The sequence below is a fragment of the Agelaius tricolor genome, unplaced genomic scaffold, assembly GCF_023055355.1.
Source record: "Agelaius tricolor isolate 1412-34295 unplaced genomic scaffold, bAgeTri1.0.p SCAF_25, whole genome shotgun sequence".
Taxonomy (NCBI): Eukaryota; Metazoa; Chordata; class Aves; order Passeriformes; family Icteridae; genus Agelaius; species Agelaius tricolor.
In genome coordinates this window covers 144,579-172,490 of record NW_027269285.1, presented here as the reverse complement: position 1 = coordinate 172,490, position 27,912 = coordinate 144,579, and the positions used below count along the sequence as shown (strand labels likewise).

At 42.7% G+C, this 27,912-nt stretch overlaps 2 protein-coding genes across 7 annotated transcripts; both read left to right on the top strand.

Moving 5' to 3' along the window:
- Positions 1-729: 729 nt before the first annotated feature.
- Positions 730-16,791, top strand: LOC139599877 (Na(+)/citrate cotransporter-like). 3 transcript variants are annotated; one of them, XM_071447564.1, is made up of 14 exons: positions 730-1,029; positions 3,126-3,230; positions 4,353-4,460; positions 6,782-6,910; positions 7,655-7,791; positions 8,199-8,413; positions 9,707-9,878; positions 11,017-11,139; positions 11,678-11,890; positions 12,671-12,792; positions 13,060-13,178; positions 14,318-14,479; positions 15,469-15,606; positions 16,353-16,791. In XM_071447564.1, the coding sequence occupies exons 1-14, from the start codon at positions 1,024-1,026 to the stop codon at positions 16,479-16,481; spliced, it is 1,878 nt and encodes a 625-aa protein (XP_071303665.1). In that variant the 5' UTR covers positions 730-1,023; the 3' UTR covers positions 16,482-16,791. The 3 variants fall into 3 exon arrangements, with proteins under 3 accessions (XP_071303665.1, XP_071303666.1, XP_071303667.1); XM_071447565.1 differs by having other exon boundaries at positions 733-1,132; XM_071447566.1 differs by lacking the exons at positions 730-1,029; positions 3,126-3,230 and adding an exon at positions 3,424-3,468.
- A 7,893-nt stretch (positions 16,792-24,684) lies between these two features.
- On the top strand, positions 24,685-26,973 carry MED31 (mediator complex subunit 31). Of its 4 annotated transcripts, XM_071447663.1 has the most exons (5): positions 24,685-24,831; positions 25,179-25,256; positions 25,769-25,865; positions 26,316-26,482; positions 26,589-26,710. In XM_071447663.1, the coding sequence occupies exons 1-5, from the start codon at positions 24,822-24,824 to the stop codon at positions 26,612-26,614; spliced, it is 378 nt and encodes a 125-aa protein (XP_071303764.1). In that variant the 5' UTR covers positions 24,685-24,821; the 3' UTR covers positions 26,615-26,710. The 4 variants fall into 4 exon arrangements, with proteins under 4 accessions (XP_071303764.1, XP_071303763.1, XP_071303762.1 ...); XM_071447662.1 differs by lacking the exon at positions 26,316-26,482 and having other exon boundaries at positions 26,589-26,973; XM_071447661.1 differs by lacking the exon at positions 26,589-26,710 and having other exon boundaries at positions 26,319-26,582.
- Positions 26,974-27,912: the final 939 nt, after the last annotated feature.

Below are 27,912 nucleotides of genomic sequence, written 5' to 3'. Positions count from 1 at the left end.
AACAGCACGTCCTGTCTCCTCCTGGACCTCAGCAATGCATTTTTAAATAGGTAACTTCAGAAGATACATAAATTAGAGAGAAAATTTAACAGAACTTCATGTTTTCAATGCCAAGAAGTTTCAAGACTTTCTGAAGGAAGGTGGAGCGTTTGTGTACCTGCTGCTACAACTGATCCCTTATAGCTCTACAATGCAAGTGGTGTCTCTGATGTGACAGACCCTACCCACTGTGGAACAATGGGATACAGGAGATGCAGAAAATATTAACTAACCTTCTTAGTGTGTCAAGTAGGGGCACTAATAATAATTCTTTCACTTTGCAGGAGTATCAGAAAGAATCATTCACTAGTCTTTGCACAATGTATCATAATGTCATAGACAACAGCTGCCACAGATGTTTCTCAGAAATTGGTGTGGTTCATTTCCCATCTAAACAAGCCCCTTCTGTGCCCCATTTTTCTCTGGGAAAAATGAAAGAAGATGAAAAAGGAAGCGCAGTAAGCCATTATTTAGATCTGGGAATAATGAACGTTTATCAGGATTTTGTAACACAAATTATGTAATGAAGCAGAGAAAAGGCTTTTGAACAAATATGTTAATGAGATGGCAGCTAAGGGAGAGGTTACAGAGCTGCCAATTCTGACACAAATTTTTAATGTGATTTTCTTTTGGATCTTTTTTCTTTTGTGGTCATTAGCCTGCACAGCATTTGAATGGGCTTTAGGGCACAAACTATATGGGAAACACCAATTCTAGGTCAAGAAAGACTGATCAGCAACATATACCGACTGAGAAAATCCCACTGACTCAAAATTCATAATGAGGGCTTTTATGTAGAATGTTGTTGGGCACGGGGATTGTGCCGAAAGGACTGTTCATTCAGAGTCTTGAGAGCTTTTCCTGGAAAAATATCAGATGCTCCACTGGGAACTTAGTTGAAAGCTACTCCTGAAGCAGGACAGTGGGCTGGCAGTAACTGGGAAGGACCGACTGGAGGGAAAATGGAGAGCAATGAAGGAGTGAATGCTGGTAATAACTCTTTCTATTTAAATTCCGTGTGAACCTTCCAGTACATAACATTACCATACAAGACCTCTTCTAGGCACCTTTTGAAGGCAAGAATCAGATAGAGGTAAGTTCTGAGCTGGGTGTTTTTTAAATATGACTTTCAAAAGCCCAAGTAGAAAACATTCTTTTTCTGCTACATCCTAGAATATCTCAGGGTCAGTTGTTTTAATTTTTGTTTCTCAGTGTCAAGTATGATACAACTTACAATCCTTGTTTAATTTTATTTTGTTAAAACTTTTGTACCTCTGGCTGTTGCATGGAGCGTGAAACATGAAAGAACTTTAAAAAGAATGTGAGGAGTTTTTGTCTCGAGAGAGAGTAGCAGTTATCTAGGTCAAATGGACTGTTTAGAACAAGTAAACTGTACTTGTGTGCTTGGGCAGCATTTGAATTAGAAGCAGAAAATATGTCTATCTGTAATTAAATGAACCAGCTTCTGCCTGTAAAGCCACCTTTTTACAGACCGTTCCTATCCTCCAATAACTGGAGTAACTGGGATGATTGCCTTGTAGAGAGTGCAATATATCAGAAAAGCAGCTTCTCAGGAACAAACTAAGCTATAAAAAAATCTGCATTTTACAATTTTTCTACCTGGACAGACCCTGGAAATTCTACTTTCTAAGTGGGATTGGTTTTCAGTTCCTTTCTCTACGAAATAATACAGGTCAGCCTTTCTTTACTAGTCTTCAGCAGTGTCCCACTTCTAACTGCAACTCTTGGCCACGGTTCACGTAATTGATTCTGGTATATGAAGTATAAAAGGAAAGATTGCAAGACTCTGCATGTGGTTTGACAATGCTGTCAAGGTCACCTAGGCATTTTCTGTCTTGAAAGCTGCGGTTGTTCCTGCCACAGCTGTTCCTTGCCCAGCCATAACTAGCCCAGTCTCTTGAGCTGGCTCTAGTGCTCACTCAACACTTCATTGAACCTATTCAGCTCACGAACAGCAGAAAAATGTTCTGCTTTCTTTGTCAAGTTAAATCAAATGAACCCCAGAGCCACCAGCTGAGAAATGTTGAAAAGGCCAGGGAAGGTTGGTGGCAGTGAGCCACAAGATGGGCTTGGCTCTGTTACTCAAACCCTTAATTCTTGACATGCTTCAAAATACCGGGGTTTATTAGGGCAGCAGAACAGCAAATGGAAAAAATGGTATCTTGCCACCAGGAAAAGGGATTTCAAGTACAAGAGATCTGATTCAGCTTCTGGTTCCACCTCACATCACCACCCATGCCGAAGCCTCTTTGTAACTCAAAAATTTGAGTTCCTTTGAAAACTGATTTGAAACTTACTATCAAGAAGAACAAGAAAAGTACATTATTCAACACTAGGGTATCTAAGGATGCTACAGTCTCCTGCTTCTAAATGATGTCTGCAACCAAAAGCTGGTTTTACCCACTGCTTCTAAAGCACTATTTAAACCTATTGCGTTCAGAGACTAGAGGAAGGGATTCCTTTTTCTTGAAGGTGAGCAATTGGTGCTCAGTTAGCATGAGCTGAATTTCAGGCTGTGGGAGGTTTTTGTTTGAATGCTCTTTGGATCACCTAAAACTCATCCTGGATGTTTTGCAAGTGCTTAAGCTCTCTGCAGCTCTCTTCTACCCAGCTGTCAGACCAGTTCTGTAAAGCAAGCAGCCAAAACTTTATCTGTCCTCTCCTTGGCACAGTGAAAAGGAAGCTCATAATCAAATGATATGAAGGCCAGTTTGCAATAATTCTGCACAATAAGAGAATATTGATTCCCTTTTCTGTATTGACTAAAAAAAAAAGGACTGAGGCATGAATTAGCTAGTTTAAATTGCCCATGGAGTCCCATGTCTCATCCCCAGGTAAAACAAGCAAGTCTCCTTTCACAAGATTAGGCCATCTAAAGGTATCAACACATTTCTTGTCTTTCTCTTTATTTTTTTTTTTCTTCACTGCATCTTATTGAAACAAGAAGACAAAAAATCATATTTGCACAGGTCTATCAGAGTTAACCTTAGAACAGCTCCTTTAGAGTGAACAATTTGCATTTTCTTATTTAAGTGCTTCTAGTCTTTTTTTCTTTTTTTGACTAGGAACCATTTTTTCATTGGAGACAGGCCACAGGAATTCAAGTTTTGGCCAATTCCCCACTTTCTGCTAGACTTTGCACTGGTGTGAAGTGTGTTTCCTCTGTGTTGGTAAGTTACCCAGAGGGACTGCTCAGAAAGGTTTGAAGATTTGGAATCTGTCCAGATCCGGTTAGCTACTTTTTTTCTTAGTGGGCATTCACTGCTTTTATAAATGAAAAGTAACATTGGAGTGTCTTGTTTTGAACTTCTGTCACTCAAGCTCCTTTGGTCAGCAGAGGACAAAGAGTTCAAGCTGTAGTCAGAGCTCCCTCATTACTTGCTGTGGAATCTGAAATTCTTTATTCCTGTGAGTAACTGCTTGGTAAGACTGTATTAAGAGATTGCAGGATCAAATTGTTGAGATATGATTTATGCTGACTTCAATTTCAGGTGTCTGTTGCCATTCCAGAAGCGAAACCTAAAATATCAACTATTTGTTTGTCCTCTGTCTAGTTGTCCCTTTCTGCCCACCCAGTCGTGCTGGCCACCATCAGTAGGGCTGTCCCTTTGGATTCCAAGGCTGCGCTGTAGACAAAGTCACTGAAGTCAACAACGTCAAAAATAACCTTTCAAGTTAACCTTCCTGGGTTATTTTTAACCCAGATCCAGAGGCACAATGCCTCTCAAAATAATAGCAAAACACAGCCATGCATGCCTGCACAGACCTTTGTTTTGGGGAGATCCCCACCGTGGTTTTAACTCTCCATTTCCCCGAAGGAGCTCAGTCCTTCCCCACCACGGTGTGAATGAGCGGGGGCGATGCTCCCTTGGCGGCACCAGCACCTCCCGAAAGCCCAGCTCCCGAAGGGGGCCGCGGCAGCACCGGTCCCTGCACGCTGTGGGAGCCTGTGCGTGCCGGCACCTCTCTGTGCGCTCTGTGAGCAGGGAGAGCGCTGCTACCGCGCTCTCCCGACGGCGCTGCTAGCTGATACACAGCCCTTGAGCCGCTTTCCTTGGCGCGGGGGTGGCCGTAGGGGAGGGGGTACCCCACGGGCCCGCGCCGTGTCCCGGCAGGGAGGGCGAGCTCGTTCGCTCCCGGGGCTGAGCCGCGCCGCTGCCCGGGGCGGCCCCCGGCGGGGCGGGCGGGACGTGTCGCCCCCGGCCGCGTCCCTCCCGTCCCTCCCGCCCCGTACTTAAAGCGGCGGCGGCGAGCGCTGCTCGCGCTCGCGCCCTGACCGTGTCACCCCACAGAGCATGGCCCCGACGTGCCTGCAGCCCCTGCTGAGGTACCGCTCCTTCGCCATCCTCTTCCTCACGCCGCTGCTGCTGCTGCCGCTGCCGCTCGCCGTGACCACGAAGGTAGGTGAACAGAGCCCGGCTCCGGGCCTGCTGCCCCCCGGGTGACCCCACTCCGCCCGGCTCCGGGCCTGCTCCCGGTGGCACCCACCCACCGTGCCAATTAGATGCAATTCATTCTGGGCCAAGACAAACCCGGGCGTAGCTGGCCGGCATTGGGATTGTCCTGCATTAGGTCGTAGCGATTGGAGTGGGCTGAAGGGCAGGAGTGCTTCCCCCAGCTCTCTGCTGAGGGTCTGGTACTCCCAGCATGTTGCTTGGTGGCATTCTCCATCCTGATGCAGTCAGCGTTGTGTTGTGTGAATTGGTCAGGATTTCAAATGCCATGTCTTCCAATTAATCCATCTTACTCCAGGGATGGCGATGGCACAACTCCTTTGCGTTCAGTGGAGTTACACCAGCGTAAAATTGGAATAACCCAGGAAAGTTTGAGCTTTAATGCCTTGTAGCCTTCTTGATCAAGTGTGAAAGCTGAGTTTGCAGTATTTTAGCCTACTAGAGCTTTGGAGGCTATTCTAATGCCAAAGCCAGCCTTTCTTCTGAGCAACTTGTATCGCTCAATCTGTTTTAAAGTACGGGAAAATTTTATCTGTGTTTATAAACCAAATTGCCAACCCTTCTTGTTTACCTGTCTGGTATTAAGTTATACCAGCCTGGCCTTTCAGTTGAATGGTGGTGCTTTATACAATGAGGAATTCCTGACTGTTAAGCTCCACTTTGATCAAAGCTAGGGAAGATAATTTCCAAAAAAATTAAGTATGTCTTCAGTTTGCCATTATTTGTAGGCATATTTTGTCATTAGTCTAACCTAAGAAATTACAATATTTCACAATGGGAAGGCAATATTTCTGTCAGTGACTGCTTTTTCATCTCTCAGCCAGGAGTCAAGTCACTGTGTTTTGTGTCAACTGCACAGAAACACCAAAGAGACATTCTGTGGCTGTTTCCATAAATCACATATATATATATATATATATAGGTATAAATACAAATATGTATTTAATTCCAAATCTTTTGTTGTTTGAATTGGCCACAGTTGCTGGAGTTAAATTATAAGCATGGCTGTATTTTTGAACTTCACATAAATTATTTACTCTCTACTCTCTAAAACCAGGATTTTGAATTTTATTCACTTAGAGTTGTTTATCTGTCTTTCATACTAGCAACAGATTAACCACAGTCAGTTCTACCCCTGCATTACTGCAGTACAGCATGAATTGTAACATGAGCTGACCTCATATTTATAAAGGGAAGGGACTTCTACAGGATCTGCCTGATATCGTCTAGTCTCTGAAGAATTTTTCTTTTCAAAACTTGTGCTGTAATTAACCTGGAAACTTGAGGGAAAAAATTTCACATTACTTACAAAAGGTGTTTTCTGGTTCTTAAACTTTTTCCCCAACACTCAAAAAAATTAATGAAAACACAGCCCTTCTTACTAATAACACCTGATGTCAGTTTTTAAGTGTCACTGTCACACCATTTATTTTAGCAATAAAGTCACATTTGTTGTATTAGAGTAAAATCCCATATACACATGCCCTAAATAGGAGCAAATAGTGAGCTACAGAACACGGACTTCAGCTTTCAAGCAGTTCACTGTTAGCTAATGAATACCTGCTTCTCCTGACAATTTTTAGAGTACAAACCACAGAAGGCTGGGATACAGAAATGCCTGGTCAACAGTCCAAAAAGACAGGTTACAACAATTCTAAACTAGGGAATCACCTTAGCAGGTAGGGACAGTATGATATGGGAAAATAGTTTAATACCTCTAATGTGCTTAGTCACAAAAAAAAAAAAAAGTTTTACTTTAGGAGTTACTTTAAAAAGCAAAGAAATTTTAAATTATTCAGTGAAATAGTTTCTGAGCTCAACTGTGTTACTGGACATACATCAAAGACTTGTGAATTTCAGAAAAGCTAATCATCCACACTGGGAAATTTGGCCTTCCATTTAAAAAAATTAACTCTATATTGCTGTTCTTGGCTCCTAGATGTAAAATCTGCTGACCTCAACCACCAAGAGTAATTTTACACGCCAAACTGTGCACTTACCTAGTGGTGGAAGATTTGTTTTTCTCACAGCATCTATTTTGTGTGGTTGTATTAAAGCAAACACTATGGTCTTCTTGGTCAAAAAGAGCTTTTTTATACAAGTGACTTCAGAACATGATTTAAAAGCACAACTTTAAGTCCTCATTCAGCATAACTTGTTAAGATACAGACAGTGGAGCGTGTGAGCCACTTTTAAGAGCTACCAATGTGTTTCTTATCTTTAAAAACAGTTTCAAATGCTTAAATGTGTCGTCTTTTATGTTGCAGGAGGCCAGATGTGCATATATCATCATTATCATGGCTGTGTACTGGTGCACTGAAGTGATCCCCCTGGCTGTCACTTCCCTCATGCCAGTGGTATTTTTCCCTCTGCTTGGAGTTCAGACCTCTAAAAAAGTAAGGAAGTTTTGCAATCCAGGTCTGATACAGAGAAATCCAGTGCTCTGATCCCTCATCAGTATTTAGCCAACAAGTCTGTATTATATGGGAAGATGCTGAACTACGTACACATTTGCCCAAAGTGTTAACAGTGGGGCTCTTGAGGTGGCAGAGGGGAGGGTCTGTTTTGGACATGGATTCTGCTGGAGAGCGTCCCACTAGTGCCAGCAGTTTGTGTGTTCCCAACCACAAAGAGGAAGTGAAAGTAGAGCTGACAGTCTTGTGGGAGATCTCAAAATGCATGGGACAAACCTGTGGGAGTTTGTCCCGTAGTGCCGGCAGGTGTGCTGTGTGCTCCCCAGGTCTCTGCCTGGGTTGTTTGTGCTGGAGGCACAAGGCACAGGCTGTGTTGGGGATCTGTAGCCCAGGTTCACCACTGCCCAACAAGCTGGTAAAGGCAGGTTGCTGATGGTGTTGAGAAAGCCCTTTTGGAGCTCAATATTTCCAGCACCTTCCATACTTTGAACCCCTAGCTGCATTTTAGGAAACTGGTGTCATTTTGCACAATGATGCACAAAGAGCTCCTGCACAGGCAAGTCAGCAGTTACACAGGACATCAAGGGTTCAGGAAACTGCAGGGAACAGCTGCCTCTTATTCTAGTGTTGGCTGGGGCCTGCTAGTCCATGGATTTGAGAGGGTGGTAAGCAAATTGTACTAGTGAAGCAAGTATTTTGGCCTGACTTATCTTCTCTGTCTTACAGGTGTGCTTGCAGTACCTAAATAGCACAAACATGCTCTTCTTTGGAGGGCTGATTGTCGCAATTTCTGTTGAGCAGTGGAATCTTCACAAAAGGATTGCACTGAGAGTCCTTCTGATTCTTGGGGTGAAACCTGCACTGTAAGAGTATTACATTGGTTTTCTCTTACCTCTTGTTAGTTTAGCAAAGGCCCAGGGATGATATTTAACAGTCAGCAGAGAAAGGATCCTTCGAGAGCCAATTTAGCTGTACTTGCAGAGGATCCAGAAATGAAGTCTAGCAACAGGAGCAGTTTATTTGTACTTTATCCAAAACTAGCATCTGACTAAATTTTAAAGGCTTGCCATTGGGGACAAAATTATGACAGACTTAATTATGCGCTGGGATTCCTTCAGTGAACGTGGCAGAGCTGTCCTAGAAGGGAGTCTGGCTGTACTGGTGGCTGCACACATCCCTGCCTGGGCTTTGCTCTCCAAATTATAGTGACTACAAAGCCTAGCAGCATCTGTTCACTTTCTTCCTCTCTCCTCTGTGTCTTTCTTTTCAGCCTGATGCTGGGATTTATGATAGTCACTGCCTTCTTGTCAATGTGGATAAGCAACACAGCCACCACTGCCATGATGGTTCCCATTGTCCAAGCTGTCCTGGATCAATTGGACGTCACAGAGCATGACTTGGCCACGGTGGAACCAGCAACTGGGCAAACAAATACAGCGATTGAGCTGGAGGAAAAGACCAAATCAGGGTCCACTGCAGTGAGCGGTAAGGGCCTGCTCACCAATAAACTGATGCTACTGAGCTTGCTACACTCAGCTCCCCAACCTAGGAGTGTTGTGTACCCTTTCCAAGGAAAGAGGATGGTAATCTGACTGAAATCCTGTAAATATATGACATTTAGGTTTTACAAAATAGCTTTTAATTTTGATGGCTGCCATTTTGTATGCTGGTGCTAGAGCCCAGACAAGTTGTTATGTTCTTTCCTTCAAGCTGGAGTTATCCTCCCAGTTTCCCTATACTTAACTGCCTGTTTAGGGAAGTAAAGAGCATATCCTGTGGGAAATAACCATCCAAGCCCCCAGCATCCCACTTTCTAAATCTTGTGATTATCAGTGGGGATTCAGGTTCTAGGCCATGTAGGACTATTTGAAAAAAATATGTAAACACAATCTATTTTGGCTATAAGGTAATAAATATCTCTTTATTGACCAGATGGTATGTGGAGGTAGGGAGAAAAAAGAGGACTACTTTAAAAGCCACATGGAAAAGAGGAACTGTAATTTGACTCACATTAGACAAACTGTTCTTTTGTGTGATCTTACCCAGATGCTTGATTCCTCAAGGTCCTGTGCTACTGATGTGGTTCTACAATAGGTTTCACTTCATTTTAAATATGTGCACAAACTCAGACCCTCTCATTTCAGTGCTCTGCCGTGCTGTTACGCAGGGCTATATTATTAAATATGATTAAAGATCAGATTACAAGTGTAGTGAAGATAATAAGAGTGTGCAAAAAATACCTTTAATATTGGTGAGTTGGTTGCAATTGCCATAAATTCTTTGTCCTGCTTCATTAGTCCAGTCAGACTTCAAGATTAGAGTGTTAACCTCAGAGAACAATGGACACAGCAGTAAAGTTTTGTGGTTATTGTAAATTGACAGAATGCCAAGCAAGGATTTGGGTTTCAGTGGGCTTTTTTTTCCTGCCTGTATTCACATCTGTTAAAGCTAGTTGGGTTCTCGCTGTGGAATTGGAATGGTTTCAGTGACTACAATATTTGGCTGGTGGTGAGCCTCTCTGTGAAACAAGACATTACTGAAAAGGAGTTGTGGCACTGATGTGGGCAACAGCATCCTTGGATCATGTAAACCCAGTCCATCAGCCTCTTTCTTCTGCTCCTCATGAACATTAGTCTGAAGTATTTAGGTAGATATCTGTGAGTTTTTTAATTAAAATAAATGGCACATACAAACTGGAAGTACTAAGCCTACAGACCCTCTCCTGAACTCTCTGCCTTTCTAACTTTACCTGAGGCAAATAATTTTCTTTCTGTCTAGGTGTAAGCAATGAACAAGTCACTGATGACCCCAAATCTTCTGAGGAAAGTAAAACAAGGAAGCGTATATGCAAGGGAATGACACTTTGTGTATGCTATGCTGCCAGCATTGGAGGAACTGCAACACTTACCGGAACAGGACCAAATGTGGTACTGAAGGGCCAGATGAATCAGTAAGTAATTTTTGCTGCTTCTTTTAGTTACACTGTCATACTGTTTGTGTGACCAATTGACTGGTCTTAGATGACAATTTCAGCTGTGAACTTCAAGCAATTAGTTGAGGAACTGAGACTGAGAAATGTGTATGAAGTGTTGGGCCTCATTTTTTTTTGCTTCAGTGTCTTTTAAAAGGAAGCTATGTGATGGAATTAAGGTCTTCTGAGAAAATTGGAAATACTTGTTGGCAATCAACATGCAGGTGGTTGATTATGCGATATTGGTTCTTCTGTGTCCTCTTTTTCAACTGAAATGCAGCACATCCGGAAGGGGAGCTGCAGTAAAGAGCACCAGAAGAATGTAGATTAACTCTACTCATAAGCACACTGAAGAGAGCTAGAAGGAACTTGGCCCCTCCTGTAACACTGTTCCTCCATGCTGTGCCTGTGGAAACTGTGCAGTTGTGTTGTTCTGTCATTGCTAAACTGAGGTTGGGAACTGATCTACATGGAGCCCAATCTGCAGTGGAAATTTTTCCAACATTACTTCCTTGTGTTGCAAGTACTTCAGCCTTAGCTGCTACATTATCTCTTGGTTTTAACATCCAGCTGGAAGTTTGCTATTGATATTTTTCCTCCAATCATTATTGGCAAGCACAGAGAATAACAAAAATTGCCTTTCTTAAAACACTGTCATCATTGTTTCAAGCCAACTAGCAACTTCTTCATCTGTTGAAGGCAGCGGAAGTACAGGCGTTAATTTCAGGGAAGACATTCCTTGTTCTCTTACTAGAATGAGTTGGGAGGAAGAAAAAAATATCCTTTCTTGGGATAAATGAACAGATGTGTTAGAAGTGAAAAGTGTCCAGAATGAATGGGAGATCTTTCAGCCACGCTTGTCTGACTGAGACCTAAAGTATCAACATAAGCTCCTGTATGCATCAAATTAAAACACAGGGAAAACTGACAATCATTTAAGTTCTGCTCTGAAATCAGGCTGCCTTCTCTCATGACTTAAATTAGGCTGTGGATGTTACCTCTGATTGCTTGTAATGGTTGTCCTAGATTTACATGCATAATTTTCTGTAGCACATATTAAAGGGAGACTAGATTGCTAAATGTTTTGACATTCATACAGAAAATAATTTATTTACAGGTTATACCCTGACAGTAATGATATTGTGGACTTTGCTTCCTGGTTTGGATTTTCATTCCCAAACATGGTCCTGATGTTGGCGCTAGCTTGGCTTTGGTTACAGTGCTCCTTCATGGGACTCAAGTGAGTATTTATCTACATGATGTTGTGTAAACCCCTCAGTAAGTTAGTGCAGATCAGCTTACTGAGACATCTGGCTAAAACAAATGCAATGACAAGTTATTAATTTTGTAGCAGAGAGCAGGGCCATTTCACAAAAATTTTGAGGTCTGGAAACCTTTTGTGTTCATGGGAGGTATATTAAGGCAAAAGCCATATACATTCTTAATCTTCAGACAAAATTACCTTTTTATTTTTCAATCTCTTGCCTGTGAATTTCAGCCCTGGGAGAGCTAGCATAGCTGGTTTGCAGCCATTGATTCAAACCTGACTTTTTCATCCTGTGTTACTCCAAATTGCCATCCTTTGATAGACCACATTCTTCTGTGAGAACTGGTGTGTCCCCACAAAATACTTTGGCACTGTTGTAGTTTCTTTATTTATGGCCTCTGCTGTTGTCTGTGCCTGTCCCCAAGAGGGGCAGCTGCAGAGTGATAAGGATGCTAGATCCCTCTAATACGTTCATACTTACAGTATTTTTTTTTCTCCCTTTTTTTCAAAGCATAAAAAAAAACTGGGGCTTTGGGACAGAGAAAACTGACAAAGAAAAAGCTGCATACAGTGTGCTGAAGGCAGAAATGAAGAAGTTAGGCCCTATGTCTTATGCTGAAATAAATGTCCTCCTTTTGTTTATATTGCTGGTGGTCTTGTGGTTTTCCAGAAACCCAGGCTTTATAAAAGGCTGGGCTAGCATACTCTTCAAAGGAGGAGAAAAGTAAGTATTTAGTTTTTTTTTCCATCTTTTACCCACTTGGTTATTAATCAGATTCCCTTGCTCATACATTCCATTTAGAATGTGGGATCATTAATTCCAACTTTACCTGACTTCACATGTTTGCTGGGCTTGATACAATGGCTTGTACATGACACTACCAATCATCTGTGATTTGACTGTTTGTGCTGCAGTGAAAAGGCTGGAGACTGAGACATGGAGCAAGCTGAACTTTCTAAAAGAAGAGAAAATTCTGTAATGTTGGTCTCAGTCACCCTGACATATACCTTGGTATTTTGTTTGTATGAGCTCCAATCAGTTGCAGTGACATTTGAATATTTGGTAATACCACATTTAACCAACACCTTAGAACTCACTGGAAAATTGATTTTGTGCTTGGAATGGCCTCTTTGTGTAGTGTTTGTGCATGGCATGTTAGGAATATAAAATACATTTTGGGACTATCATTCAGGCCATTTCTTTAGATGTCTGTCTTTGAGATACAACTGTTGAATCTTGGCTTCAGTGCAGAGAAAGAACCCTCCTCCAGGAAGGATGAGTTGTCATCCAGGACTCTATTTATTAATGTGTATTGTAGCTTGTTTCTTTTATTATTGTGTTTAAATTATGGCAGATCTGAGAGACTTCAGACATCAACTGACGTCCTATTTTGCTCAAGCCCCAAATGGGATGGCAAAGATCAGTGACTAGAATGCTGGAAGACAGCCCTTTGCTAGGAGAAAGGTGTCCATTTTCTAACCTGTATTGTCTTTTCTTCATTAGGTATATCACTGATTCTGTTCCTGCTATGTTTGTTGCCCTGTTACTGTTTGTCCTTCCTGCTCATAAGCCCAAATGCATAGGCTGGAATACAAGCATGTCTGACCCTGAACAGACTGAAGAAGGTATTTAAAAGAGGGACTGTTGTGAAACATCTAACCCACTCAGCCAACAAGGCAGAAACATGCACTGGATTTGCATGCAGTTCTTTAGAGCATCTCACCTACCTCCCTTGTTGGGCAGCCCTGGGGCCCAGTCCGTGTCCGTTGTGTTACCCTCACCCTGTGCAGATTTCTCAGTGCTGTGCATCTGCCCACCGCTATCTTACAGAACAGAAGACAAAGTGTCTTCGCTCTCCTAAAACATGTTCTACTTTTTATTTCTCACTTCAGATAAGAAAAAGCAATTTTTATCAGCCCCGCTGCTAGACTGGAATGTGGTTCAAAGGAAGATGCCCTGGAGTATTGTGCTGCTGCTGGGAGGAGGTTTTGCTTTGGCTGATGCAAGCGCAGTATGTCCTGACATCTGTTTTTCTCTGACTCAAAGGCAAACTTCCCTGGTTTGTTATCTAGTCCTGTATTACTGGGCATGCACCCAAAGCCAAACCCAGTAGCAAAGTTCTGATCTGAAGGGAGATCTAAATTATCAAAAACCAAGGAGAGGTGAATGCTTCTGAGTCTTCTTCAGGACTTTTTGTTCTTTAAAGTTTCTTTAATTTATCTCACCTCTTGGAGACTCCCAAGTAGGTTGGGATCTTCACTATCTGGACAGTCCAGAAGAGCATCCTTTCTTATTTCTGTAATCATCCCGATCCCAGCCCTGGCTAGAAAAGTAGAAATATAGATAGCACTTGTCAGATTTTCAGTACCATTTGAGGTTTGTTTGAGGGTTATATATCTTCAGACTTAAAGCAAAACCACTGCTGAAGTGGTCAGAAAGAAAATCCTGGGTTGATGCTGTGTTTATAAATTCACAGAAAAGGCAGCTAAATTCCAAAAACAGGAAGGAATCTTGAGGTGAACCATATTGTTTCTTTCATCACTGCTAAGATGCATCTAAATCAAAGCAAGCATTAGCTGTCAGTAGTGCAATATTTTGAGGAAAGTCAAGTTTTGTGGCTAATTAGGTTTAAACCATGGGGCAAGTTAAAGCTCTGGCCCTGACATTCATCCACATACAACACACATAGATTATTAAAGTTCCAGAGCATTAAAACCTATCAAGTCAGATTTTGTAACCTGTTTGTATCAACTACTGCCTGTGTTCCTACAATAGAGCATTCATACAGAATACATAACCTTCAAAAACCTTAGAAAAATGTGCCAAGAAGATTCTGGGCCATACACTAAGTATTTGCAATGACCTCAGAAAAATTTTCTTGTTCAGCAAGAAAACCAATAATTTTGTAACCTGTGTGTGAGCAAGTATTTGGTTTCTGGAAGAATCAGAAAAGTGGGATTCAGTGTGATGTCCAGTTGGCAAGGAATTTTTTTTAGTTTTTGTGACAGATAATTGTACTTTCCTGGATGGTGTTTGTATAATTTTGGAGTCCTTTAGTACTATTTGTCAGGAATGTTGCCCATAACATGGCTTCCCTGTTTGTGAGTCAGGGGTTCTAAACCTCACTGAAACCCACTTTCTTTCTTGCAGAACTCTGGGCTCTCAGCCTGGATGGGTCGTCAGATGACACCACTGGGATCTATCCCACCATGGGCCATTGCATCAGTGATCTCCCTTATTACAGCTGTCTTCACTGAATGCACCAGTAACGTGGCCACAGCTACCCTCTTCCTGCCTGTCTTTTCATCCTTGGTAAGATTGCTTCTGTCCTGTTACCCTGCCAGATGGAGGATCAGAGTTAAACTGCGAGAGTTAAAAGCAATATTATAATTATTGTCTTGGATGTTGCTCCAGTGTACTTAAAAGGAAGCCAGGTCATGCCTTCTGTAAGGTGTGTGCCTTGGCCCTGGAGAGGGTGAAGTGACAGTCACTTTTTCAATACAGTTCAGCAAACATCAGTTACTTCTGGTCATTTTGAACCATCAGCTTAGAACTGGAAAAACACACACACACACACAAAACCCAAACCAAAACAAAATCCAGCACTTTCTGATGGTGCCTTTGAATTATTCATCTTCACATTTGTGCTAAAATACTCAAAGTGGTAGGCCTGATTATTAGGAATGTGCAATTTCTCATAGGAACCCAGAACAATTTTAAAACTTAAGGAGGAAAACCTGCTAAGTGTTGCTGCCTTTTCTGAGCAGAATCAAAACTGTGGCATAAAGAGAAAAATAGATTACTTTGTTCTTTAATTAGAAAAGGACAAACACTTTATTCTAGACTATTTCCTCAAAGCAAAATTATCCCAATCAAGGTACTGAGCTATTAATGACTTAAATTGGCACTTAAGTTTTGAGTGCCACAGAATTTATGTAAAGTCTAAGAGTGTCACTCCACGTGCCTAGTAATTATAATTCCCATTCCTGGAAAAAGGGTGGTCCGAGGTCAAAGAAAAGATTGTTGGATATATTTGACCAGAAATCTAAATTATACCATACAGCAAAACAAACAACAAGAAAGAATCAAGCCTTGTTTTTAAGTATCATTGGACAGGAAACAACAGGAAGTTATCTTTAAGCACATGTGGATTTCAGAATAAAATGTTTGTGAAATATTTTGGTGATGTAGTACGAGGCAACAAAATAAGTCTATGTATCTCATTGGTCTGGGGTAGATTGATCCTTTATGCTTTTCTTTTCAAACACCCCCAGAGTGATATTCTCTCCATTTCATTGCAGGCTGAATCTATCAAGATCCACCCTTTGTATATTATGCTGCCTGGTACTCTCAGTGCTTCATTTGCCTTCATGCTACCTGTTGCAACACCACCAAATGCAATAGTGTTTTCTTACGGCCACATCCGTGTTTTGGATATGGTAAGATAATTGCCTTCTCTCTTATCTGAAATTCTCCATTGCTTTCTTCCTGAAATATGGTAAGAGTTTAATTTTCTTAGCATAGTATTTCCAGCTCTATGCCACTCTCTTCTGCAGCATTAATATTGTGATAAAAATTTGCATCTCTGAAGTAACAGTACTTCTCTCATGGGCTTTGGCAGACATACAGATTGGCCCAAGTGAAATGAAAAACTGACAAGTCATAAGTCTCTGAAACCTGAAGGGTTAAAGTCCAGGCATGCCCTGCAGAGTTCTGGGGCTTTGGCAAGTGTCTAAAGCCTTGTCTCCACTGGAGCTGAAAGCAGAAGGTAGCAATCAGTAGCCCTTGGCTCTGGTCCTCTGATTTTCTGCCAGACCACACAGGGCAGGTTTTGGGCGGAACACACAAACATTACTGGTTTTCTAACTGGATACTTGAAGAGGGCATAAGCTGTTCTCTAACTAATAAGAACGACGTGTTACACATGCCTTAAAGCTCCTCGACTGGTTATATACATAGCAAAGCACTCAAAGACTTTGCACAGTGTGTTCCCTGGTATCTCCACCTAAGCAAGGGCAGAAGGCAGTGGATAGAGTGGCTATTTCTGTGATTTATTTGACCATCTTTCTTGTGTATGTACAAGTAGGTCTTGCTGCAGTTTGCTGTGCTGGTGTTTGGGTGTTGCTGGTTCGGACTTGCTGTGCTGGTGTTTGGTTATTGTTGGTTTGGATTTTTTTCCTCACAGGTTAAAGCTGGACTGATGATGAACGTCATTGCAGTCTGCTGTGTCACACTGGCCATCAACACGTGGGGAAGACCTATGTTTCAGCTGGACACATTCCCAGCCTGGGCAAACAGCACAAGAAACCAGTGAGCTGTGAAGAATTCATGTGTTGAACTAGGAAAGTACCCTCAGTGCTCCCTGTTGCCTAAAGTCCCGTATAAAGTCTCATCACCACTTCAGATCCAGTGTTGGGTGTTTGCTGCCTTCCAGCAGTCACACATCAGTTCAAGTTTGAAGCAACCCAATCCTACTCCAGTTGTGCTGGAGCCAAAAGTGTTTGCAGTTATACAACCTCTGTGTCAGGATCATAGGTTCAAGTGATCCATTGTACCTCCAGTCAAGGTCAAGGATTAGGATTTATCAAACTTTCAATAAAGAGAGGGGAGACTGTTGTTTCAAATGGTTTGAACTATTATATCACTGGTATGTACTTGTATATCATTAGCATTGAATATTGCACTCAGGAAGGGGCTGAACATTCCTTACCTATTCCTTACATCTACAAGTCAGCACTGTACAGAGAAATCCCTGTTGTCACTTGTCTAGTGAAGAAGGGGTATGCCATGTTGTGCTATGTTATGTTTTAGTTGGGACTCAGCCATGTGGTGGGATCCTTCCAAGTCAGCATCCAACACACTTTCTCTTGCCTTGTTTTCACTCTCAAATCTCACTGCATTTAGACACCTTTATTGAGGGTTGAGATAATGTAATTCCATGATGGCCATGATTCAGCTGATATCTCGGACAACGATGCACTGAGGCTGGCTCTGTGTTTCTTGCACTGTGACAATTAGAGGGCAGGGAGCCTTTCCCTCAGTCACAGCTGTGATTTCACATGCCAACTAGTGTTTTCCGAGGGCCAGCCTGGAAATGACCAGTGGCCCTTGGGACTTCACATCTATTGCAGAAGTTCCTGAATTAGCCCCTGATGTGCCTTATTAATTAACTCTGGAATTTTTGAGTGAAGTCAAGACGTGAGGAAGGCTCTAACTGATGACCTGGGAAAAATTTAGGGGCCCAGATTTTATTGCTTGTGCTGGCTGACAGCAGTGGGAGTTGTCCTGTGTACTTTGGAATTCATATCTTGTAAGAAAAGTAGTTTGTAACCTAATTATGCCATTTCTGTTGCAGAAGTAGTCTACAGAATGATTGGTGTTGGTCTGGGCGTATTTTGTCAGTGGTACATGGATGCTTTCCCTTCAGCCCTGGGGATGGAAGTGGGTGGGAGGTAAAGCAGTGTCTTACAGTGGAAAGATCTGTGGGTATGACCTGGGATTTGATTCCAGACTTCCCATATATCCCCGTGCAAGTCAGTTCACCTCTTTGTGCTTATTCCCCCTCCTAAAGAAGATGTTATGGAACCTATCTACCTCACCAAGGTGTTGTGAGGACATAAGGTAAAATTCTGCAGCCATAGTGATTTCCCACTTCATGATAATGGGTGCAAGGTGTTACGTTTTAGAATGATAGAATTCTGCGTAGAAGATCTGGCATTTAGCATAGTATTGTGTTTAGGATATTCAGTAGTTCTGTTATTAATGTAAATTTTCTTTATGGAACTGGAAAAATACATTTTTATCTAGAAGTGAGGGAAATATTATTTCCACAAAATGACCAGGTGCTTTTTTGAGCAGAAAACTGCTTTAAGAATTTATTTCCATCCCTTTATCTTTTATGCTCTCTCATGGTGGTAAGCACCATAAACTGTCCACTTAATGTTGTTCCCAAGAGCCACCAATGGCTCCCTGTCTTCCCAGATGGCTGCAGGTAGTGCAGCCTCACACTTCTTCAGGGAATGGTGGAGCATGTGGATAAACACACTCCACTTGCAGAGTCTGTCTAAGGAAGAGGCCAGTTCTAGTGCCAAGAATTGGCAGATGAGATACTGCTCACAGATATTTGTCACCACCTGAAACTTATGACAGTATTTTTTTGAAGAAAGTGAAACCAGGAACAGTTGAGCACGTTCTGTCCTTTGGCAGTCACCACTTAATGCTGATTTGCATCTCTAGGTATCTAAATGCATTTGAGAAAGGGACTTCCTCTGCTTTCTGATGGACTTCACAGTGTGAGAACATGTTACTTTTGCCAGATACATGGTGCTTGCTCTGCTCTGTCTGACAAGTAAGATTCAGGGGAGCTTGCATGGGTAGATGATACTGAGCTTGGCGATCTCAGTTCATGCAGACCGAAACTCCTTTAAAACCAGTTCCAGCTAAAAGCTGTAGGACAGACGCTTCACTGTCCTGTTTGCAGAAAGGAATGTTCTGAAAGTTTCTTGAAGGGGAGAGATTGCCCTCACCTCAGCCAGTGAAGAGCTTCACTCTGTTGCTGGACAAGAAGGAAGCAAATGCTATTTTCATCAAGAGTCACACAGGGTGATTCATGGTCAGGAGTGCTGGGCCAGGGCAATGTGCCTGTGGGGTAATAAAGAGAGTTGAGTTTATTGTAACTGTGAATTATTGGATGTGTCACTTCTCTGTACCGTTCATGGCAGTTTCTTTTTGAGACACTTTTATGACATCCTGTGATTGATTAATATTTAATTTAAATGGGTGGGTTGCATAATTAGAGCCTGGCAAATAAAAACTTACTAGAGCTGTCTCCCCTCCTGTGTAGCATAGTGGACCACTTGTTTCTGCATTAGCTTCCACTGTAGCACAGTGGTGCCCCAAAGATCCCAGAAGGTACATGCTCTAGTGAATAATACAAAGCAGAGATTTGGACTCCACTTTTAAGTGTCTTCAGACCTGAATATCAGTGGTTTCTCTTCTTTAATCAGCTAAGTGATAACTCAAGTTTGCATCCCTGAAGATATTTAGGTGGGACCAAATCAGGTGGCATACCCTACGAACTGTCTCATTCATTTCAGAGTAAAGGATTATAAGACTCTAAGAAACACAACCAGTTTTTAAGAATAGATGTGTACAAACTTTCCAATATAACAGGCACAAATGGGCTTTTCTTCAGCAGCAAGCATGCATGGTGTCCTGTTCCAGTGCCCTGAGTAAATACATATTACTTGCAGTGGACAGTGCAAGGACAATTGCTTTGTGACTAGATCTGGTTTACAGCCCCTTCAGCTGCAGGACAGGTATCATAGAAACTTACCAGACATAGCAATTGTTTTGTTGCTCATCAAAGGAATATTATTGTAGGTGCAGAAGTTGTGATGGTGCTAAGGTAGTGGCATAAAAGAATCTGTTTGCCCCCCACTTTCAAACACGCACCCGCAGCACCCACAAAAAACATGGGAGGATCCTCAGTGTGGGCTTTGTCAGGGTGAGCTATTCAGCCACCCTGAGTGAGCAAACAGTTCCCGTTTTACCATCCGAGGGCAGAGTGTGATTCCTTGTGGTCAGTGAGTCTGTCAGCTGGCCAGCTGGCAGTGCCACCTCTAAGGAGCTAAATTAAAGCTTTCTTATTTTCTGCCCACTTTCTATGGATCCTTGGCTTTTCCTTTCTTCTCTCAAAATACCAGTTTACCAAAATACCAAGTTGCTAATGCTGTTTCTGCAATTATTGAGCGTCCTAAACCTGCAGCATTGTGATCTGGGCTGCTGTTGCACAGGGCTCCTGCTTGGTCATGTACCAGTGTGCAAACTTGTTCCCACAGTGTACTAGTGCTTGGGAATGGTCTCACAACTGTGAATGAGTTCATGAACTATCAAACTACAAGAAAACATACAAAGGGAGAACACAGGTATTTCCTGCCCATGTTCACAGAACATCTAGATCTGTGAAATAGAGAAGAAAAACCTTTCAGCATTCTCTACATGATCAGAAGTCCCCAGTCTGAAGAGTGGTTCAGTATTCAGTATTTGTTGGTGTCATCCACTGAGTTCAGAGCAGCGAGTACTGCATTCCAGCTGAGTTCTGTTCTCACTTGAACTCAGTGTTTGGCTTATTCAGCCTTTGTTTTCCAGCTCAGGTGTGTTGCCACTTGAAATAGCAATAACCTGGTTGTAGCCAAACCCAACATTTGCTGACAAAGTTGGAATTGGACAGTTGGTGAAATCAGTCCAGAAAAAGAAATAGATCACTGAATCAGACCTAGCCAAAATGCAGCAGTGGTTCCTTAACATACCACCTCTTCCTTTTCAGTAGTGACATATTGTATACATTTTTACATACTTCACATCTTTTTTCCCCCCCAAGTGTCTGTGCTAAATATGTGAAGAGGTGAGTGGTAATGAACCCTGAGCCCTTGGATCAAGTGACAGAGTTTTCACAATGTTTTCCAGTGTGGGTGAATAAATGTGTGACTTTAGACAAGTCTGATCAATCTCTTTGTGTCATTGAGAGGCTTTCAACACTTCTGTGCCTTTGCACCACAAAGCCACCACTCTGCTGCAAGACTTAGGCTCAGCATTTGTCTGTGTGGTTTAATGGCAGGGTGCTGATTCTCCTCTGCCCAGAAGAACCATACCAGTGGCAGCTCTTCCGTGTCAGATCAGACCTTCCCCTCTGTGTATCTTTGCTGGCCCTGAGTGAAGGGTCTGTGGCCAGAGAGGGCTTGCCATGCACTGCAGACTGCCTCTGCTTGGCACAGAAACTCTGAGGGAAGTACAGCCCTTACCCTTGGGAGCACAGAGTAAAGGTAGGCATGCCATGCTGCCCTCAGGTGATTGGGGACTGCTTAATATCATGTTTGGTAGTTATTTTAAAATAGAGCTGACTATACTGAAGCTATTTTTGCCCATTTAGGTTTTTCTAGAGCATTTAGTCAATAGTTGCCCATTTATATTGGTGTAAACGTAGATTTACATTTACTGTAGATTCTGGCCATAAGAAAGAGACTGTTTCTTCTGTCAGAGAAAAGATGTTATCCTTCCCCAGTTTACTTCAGTGCTTTATTTACCCACACAAAATTATTTCCCAGTCTTATTTGGCACATGGCACTTCCATGAGTTTTCATAAGCTGTTTCAGGCCAGACTGTGAGCCTCATTAAAATGTTCATAGAACTTTTTTTTATAGACAAACCATTTTCTTGAAAGAACTGAATGTTCCAGATACTAAATCTAATTTATTGTCATTTCCTTTCTGAGATATTCTTTGAGAACAATAACCTGGGTTGGGTCTTTGCAAATATTTTAGAAAGCCAGCTGAAGATCAAATTTCCACCAGAAACAAAGTTAACATAACCTTTCAATTAAGGAATTATTATTCTGGAGGAAATTTCTGTTTTACTTCAATATTTTGCCTTGGCTATACGGTTAGAAATCAGAAACATAGGAATGTATATTGCTCCTGACAAATGGCTGACTTCAAATTCACCTGCTGTCCAGGTGTCCTAATAGAAGCCCTCAGATATTTTTAACCAACTTATTAATAAAAAACATAAAATGCTTTCTGACTCATGACATTTAATCTTGAATTTATCTTTGAATTCTAGTGTTTGTCTGAAGCTGGAAGAGTACCACAGTCACAGAAGTACATGTGCCAGTGCCTTCAATACACCAGTCTTTTTACACCATTTCATCCAATTTGCAGCTTGCTTGAATAGTATTTGGCATCTGCAGATGAAGTGGTTCCACCATGACTGTTATTGGCTGCCTTCTGAAATGCGCATTACCTGCCAGTTCCTTGACCTCAAAAAAGAAAACTTTGTGAAGAGTTAAGCCTTTAATTAAATATGTTCTGACAATTGTTTTAGTTGCTGAAAACTATGATTTTGTTTCTATTGAATTACAATTATAGCATTGGAGTAAAAAAATTGCAGACTTTGTGCTGGCTTGTTATATATATAACATAATGCATACTCTGCTCTCTGTTATTTAACCATATTTGAAGCAGGATGCTCTCCAGTCTACAGGAGCTGTCTTGCATTCTGTGGGTAAAAATCCTGTCAGATGTCCATGTTAGCATCAGTTTGCATTCTGTTCCAAAGCAGTGGGCAAACGGGGAGTGAACAAGAGGGGATGTCTTGGGTTTCATGCACTGGTGTGAAATATGTCCCTGTTTCATCTCACTTGATCAGTTTTCAGTGATGAAATTGCTGGACCTTTTTTCTCTCTGGTGTCACAGAGGAATCTTTTGCAGCATTTCTCTTCCTCAGGGTTTACCTTCAAGATTCAACAGCATGCCAGATGAGACTTTATTTTCTCTGTGTCTCATAAAACCTTGGTGGCTTCAGGTCCCAGAAGTGGCTCTATTTAAGACCTGTGACTCTATGCCAGTTCTAATGAGTTAAGATAAATTTATTGTCCTAAACCATGACATTTCTGGGCAGTCAACAGCAATGATAGCAGTCTAGTTTCTATGAAAGGAGAAACTGATGCAGCAATGTCATTCTGGTTCTATGACAATAAGACAAATTTCTGGCTCGCATTTATATTAACACATCCTGCAAGTCACTCAACATTTAAAAACAAAACAACAAAAATCAAACTTTTCTTAGGGAATGTTCCATATATAAAATCCTTTATACTATAAAATCTCATATACTAAAATCCTGATTTTCAATTTTGTTTCTAATTTTGATGAACAAGAATTGAGATGTTTGACTTAACTTGGGCAAACCTACATAGTAATTTATTTTTGTGACCAATCCTTTTTTAGGGTTCTCTCCTCTGAAGTCACTCTTGGGAGAGAAATCCTGTTCTAGAATAGCAATGCAGACACGTGGGATCCATTTGATCTCTTCTTTTAGCTCAAAGTGTGTGTTTACTGGGGAGTGACTTGTTATGTTTTGATATAGTAATAGTAGTATTCCACAACCACTAAAATGTAGCTTAAGAAAGCCACCCTTTTTTTATTAAGAAAAAACTATGCATGGATCCTTTTTATATGTTTTTTGTAATGCAATTCCCAGGGAAAAATTCATACTGCATAGGAAAATATAGTATTATAGAAAATTGCAATGTTGGATGCCAAAAATACTTCAACAAATGAAAATTGAAAATGATTAAACAACAAATAAAGGAAGAAATTAGAAGGGTTTCAGTAAGTCTGTAGAGATTGTTTCCACTGCTGCTGCTCACTCATGGAGCATTTGCTTATGAATGGTTTTACTCTGAGACTACTGTGTTTTAATTACTGAAGAATTAAGGTTAGAGGTTGACAGAAATCTCCGTGGCTGACTGTAAAGTCACTATACAAAACAAACCTGCAAAGCTCCAAACTTTGTCCAATATCCAATATTTACCATTAAACTTTAAATACACTTTAGTATTTTAGGGTTGATTCTCTCCACTTCCTTTTGCTCTGGAAACGATGAACAGTGTCTTTGTCTAGTACAAAGCTAAAATGAATGTTCTGCAAATACAAACAAAATTACATCCTCCTTTTATCCTTCCCTGCTCAAGGGTTATGTGGGGCAAAAGCATGCCTGGATCACTGACCCCAAAGCCAAATTCTAATGGCTCTGGGACTGCCCGGCCTCTGTGGCAAACGGACAAACCAGTACCCGTGCTCCAGTACCCGTTCCCAGAAGGAATGTTCACATTCGGGAGGAGTCGTAGGGGCTGGTGCCGCAGGAATGTCACCCTGAGCTTGCACTGGGACCCCCTGGCACAAGCAGCACCAGGGCTTTTGTGTGACCGGGCTTTTCTCCCCTCCGATGGGGAAGTTCTGCAGGGCCGGAGGCAGCCGCCGCACAAAGCGACTGATGTAAAACGGAATGCTGCTCGTTTAAAAATACACTGGTTTGTACTTTAATGATTTCCGAGTTCTTTGGGGTTTGCCGTGAGCTGCAGCAGAGCACGGTGAAAAGGAAGGAATTTGTACAGACCATATTCGAGGAGTGAGGGGATGGTGTCTGCCGTGCTGAGCTCCCGACACCGCAACGTTTGCAGGCTGCTCCTGCGGGGCAGGCACGAGGGAAGCGCTCCGAGCAGTGCGCGCACACCCAGCCCGTAAAATGACCCGCACGTGTGCAAGGCGCGCCGTGTCAGTGTCCCGGGCCGAGTGCGAAGGACTGTGAGTGGGCACACGGCCGGGAACGGGAACGGGAACGGGAACGGGGACGGGGACGGGGACGGGGACGGGAACGAACGGCGCCTCCAGCGCAAGAGCGACGCTGGGCTCTAAAGACCATTTCGAGCCCGCGCCGCGTCCGGAGCGGAGACGGACACTCCGCCGCGCCCCGCCTCCGCCGCGCCCCGCCTCCGCCGCGCCCCGCCTCCGCCGCGCCCCGCCTCCGCCGCGCCCCGCCTCCGCCGCGCCCCGCCTCCGCCGCGCCCCGCCTCCGCCGCGCCCCGCCTCCGCCGCGCCCCGCCTCCGCCGCGCCCCGCCTCCGCCGCGCCCCGCCTCCGCCGCGCCCCGCCTCCGCCGCGCCCCGCCTCCGCCGCGCCCCGCCTCCGCCGCGCCCCGCCTCCGCCGCCGTTGCTATGCAACAGCCGCTGAGTTCCCAGAGTGCCTAGCGTTGCGTTTCGCCGGGCCGTCGGCAGGGGGCGTGCTTGTCGCCGGCGGGTGTGCGCGCCCCGGACATGGACGCAGGTGCGGGAGCCCGCGGGGCCGGTGCGGAGCTGGTGCGGGAGCCCGTGGGGCCGGTGCGGGGCCGGTGCGGGGCCGGTGCGGGGCCCGCGGGGCCGCTGCCGGAGCTACCCAGGCGCCCAGAGCGGCGGGTGTGACGGGACCGCGCAGGCCGAGAGGCGCTGCCCGGCGCTGGGGCCCTTTGCAGCCCGAGGCCCCGCAGGCCCCTCCTGTGCTTGCCCTGGCCGGGCCGGGCCGTTCGCTGCCCTTCGCCCACCCCGGCCCGCTTTGCTCCCGGGCGGCATAGCGACTGGGATTACTTTCAATCTGTTGTGTGGGTCCAATTCTTACTGTTTTTTTTCTTTAATCAGATGATACAGGAAATCGACTTCGATTCCAGTTGGAGCTGGAGTTTGTTCAATGTCTGGCAAATCCAAATTACCTCAACTGTGAGTACTTAAATAAATACCAGGACCCGCACGAGTTAACACAGTGTATTAATGTTTATTACTGGTAATTTGAGAGAGAGCTAAACAAAGAAAAGGGTTTTTCACGGCATAAAAGTAGTCTGTAAAGAAGAAAATAACAAGTTCCAGTCTGTTATTAAAAAGTAATGTCAATTTAACAGCATTCCTTTATCTGAAAACAGAATTTTACTAATGTGAATAGTTTTAGGTACTATACATAACTCATTGCTAATTTTGATGCTGCAGTCAAATTTTCTTGTTTCAAAAAGCTGTTCCATTCAATGAAAGATGCAAACTGTAAGGGAAATGAGACCAATCTATTATTTTGTTGACATAAAAATCTTATTTTGCTCAGTGGTTTTTTAATTTGCCAAATATAAATTATTGAAATTTGATTGTAATTAGAAAGTTTTGATTTTGTGTTTTTTTTCAAGTGTGCTGATATTTTACACCCATCTGTAACTCTCAATTCCTTATTTGTCTTTTTATTTCAGTTCTTGCACAAAGAGGCTACTTCAAAGATAAAGCTTTTGTAAATTATCTTAAATATTTACTTTATTGGAAAGAACCTGAATATGCAAAATACCTGAAGTAAGTGCTAAATTCCCTTAAGTTTCTGCATTTTAATGGTTTGCCATTGACCTCATTTTACACACTGTACAGCACCACATTAGGATTTCATTTCTGCCTGTAACATTACTTTTGTCCTCCCCGCAGCAGAGATTATGCAAGATCATGGTTATATGCAATGTAGATTTTCTTGTTTCCAATAGTCCACATGTAGCAGCAATGGGCAAAATTATAAAAAATTCATGAGTTTTGCATAGAGTCTTCCTTTAAAACCTTAATCTGCACTTTCTATGGGTTTAAAATCAAACTATTGAACATTAAGGTAAAAAAGCAGTTAAGTGAATTTTAAGATCAGTTTTGCATTATTGATGCTTACATGAGGCAAAGGGTGATTTTGTGTTTTTGCAAGTGTGCAAATTCCTTCCGTTTTTGGGAAAATGGTTTCAGTCATCTTTAATTGGGCTCTGGAAGCAGGCCCTGTAAAGCCTGTTGGATGGATGGATTTGGCCTATCAAACCAAGCCACTGGGGAAGAAGGCAGGAATGTGCATTTATTACTGGGATTGGATTCCTTGTTTCCTGGCCTGATGCTGCAGTTACCAACTCACAGTGTGGATGCTGAAGTCGTTTCACACTTGGGTAAAGACATACGAGTCAAAATTAACGACCCACAGAAGTACTGGAGACTTTAGATCTAGTCTCCCTTGTAAAAACCTGTATTAAAGCGTGTTTATTTTTAACCCAGGTATCCTCAATGTTTGCACATGCTAGAGCTGCTCCAGTATGAACATTTCCGCAAAGAACTGGTCAATGCTCAGTGTGCCAAATTTATTGATGAGCAACAGATCCTCCACTGGCAGCACTATTCCCGGAAAAGGATGCGCCTCCAGCAGGCACTGGCTGAGCAGCAGCAACAAAACAACGCCTCTGTAAAATGAAAAGCACACGCAGTAGTGGTGATGAGGTGTACTTTGTGATAGTGAAGTATTTACAGAAGTTGAATGAACCCTTTTGCAAGTTTGGCTCTGGGTGTGTGTCCCTTTTATTTGAATTTATCAAGTGACTGGGGTTGTTTTTGTTTCATCAACTCTTTTGAAGACTAATAAACACCTGCAATTTATTTTACAGCATGGACAATTTTGTAAGAGCTTTACTTCACTAGCTATTGATTCCTCTTAATTTTGAAAACAAAATCTAGATTTGTTATTTACTGTCTACAAAGAAATGTAGCTCTAAAGGCTGTTCCTAGGAAGCCTTTTCCCTGGAGAATAATGATGTGTCTCAAAGTGTACTGAGAACTCCCTGCTACTTACAGCTCTGGGACAAGCAAAGGTGAAGTGACGATAGAGTCAAAACTGTGCAGTTTTTCCTTGAAACCAAGCTGAGCTATTACTTGTCACTTGTGTTTCCCTGGCAGTCATTGTTGATGGAAGTTATTTTTCCTTACAGCATGTGGTACAGATAGAAATCAGACTGTACACGGTGAGGTCTGGGCAGCAGAGATAGGTGCTGATAAACTCTCCAGGACAGAGAAGGAAACAAGCTGTAGCTGTAGCTGTCTCTGTTCTATTAAACTCAGCTTCCTTGAATCTTGGCCTCTGCCCGTGCAGCAGTGGCTGCTCTGGAGTCTCTTTACACTCCATGTAACAAGAACAGGGTGTGTGGGGAAACATGCCATTGCTTGGAGTATTGGAGAAGCACTTGCCATTTATTCCTGTATAGTTTTTTATTCTAAGAACATAGCTCTTGGCATCTGCCAGAGTTTTAATTTTCATATTTTTAGACTGTATTTCTGGTGCATTCATGTTGTATTTCCTGTCCTTTTAGGAGCAGGTACTCCCAACTGTTAACCATTAACATGGTTAGCTGCCAGCCATCACATTATCACACTTAGACTGAACAGATAAGCCATTAAACATCTTTGGCATTGAAAATTTATCTTAACAGTTTCAGTAATTATGTGGTCAGGCTTAGGAAGGAGGTCTTTCTGTTTCTCCCCTTCCTCCTTATTCACTGTAACTTGTAGTTACACTTCAGTAAGTGCAAGCTAATCTGAATTTCTAACATGA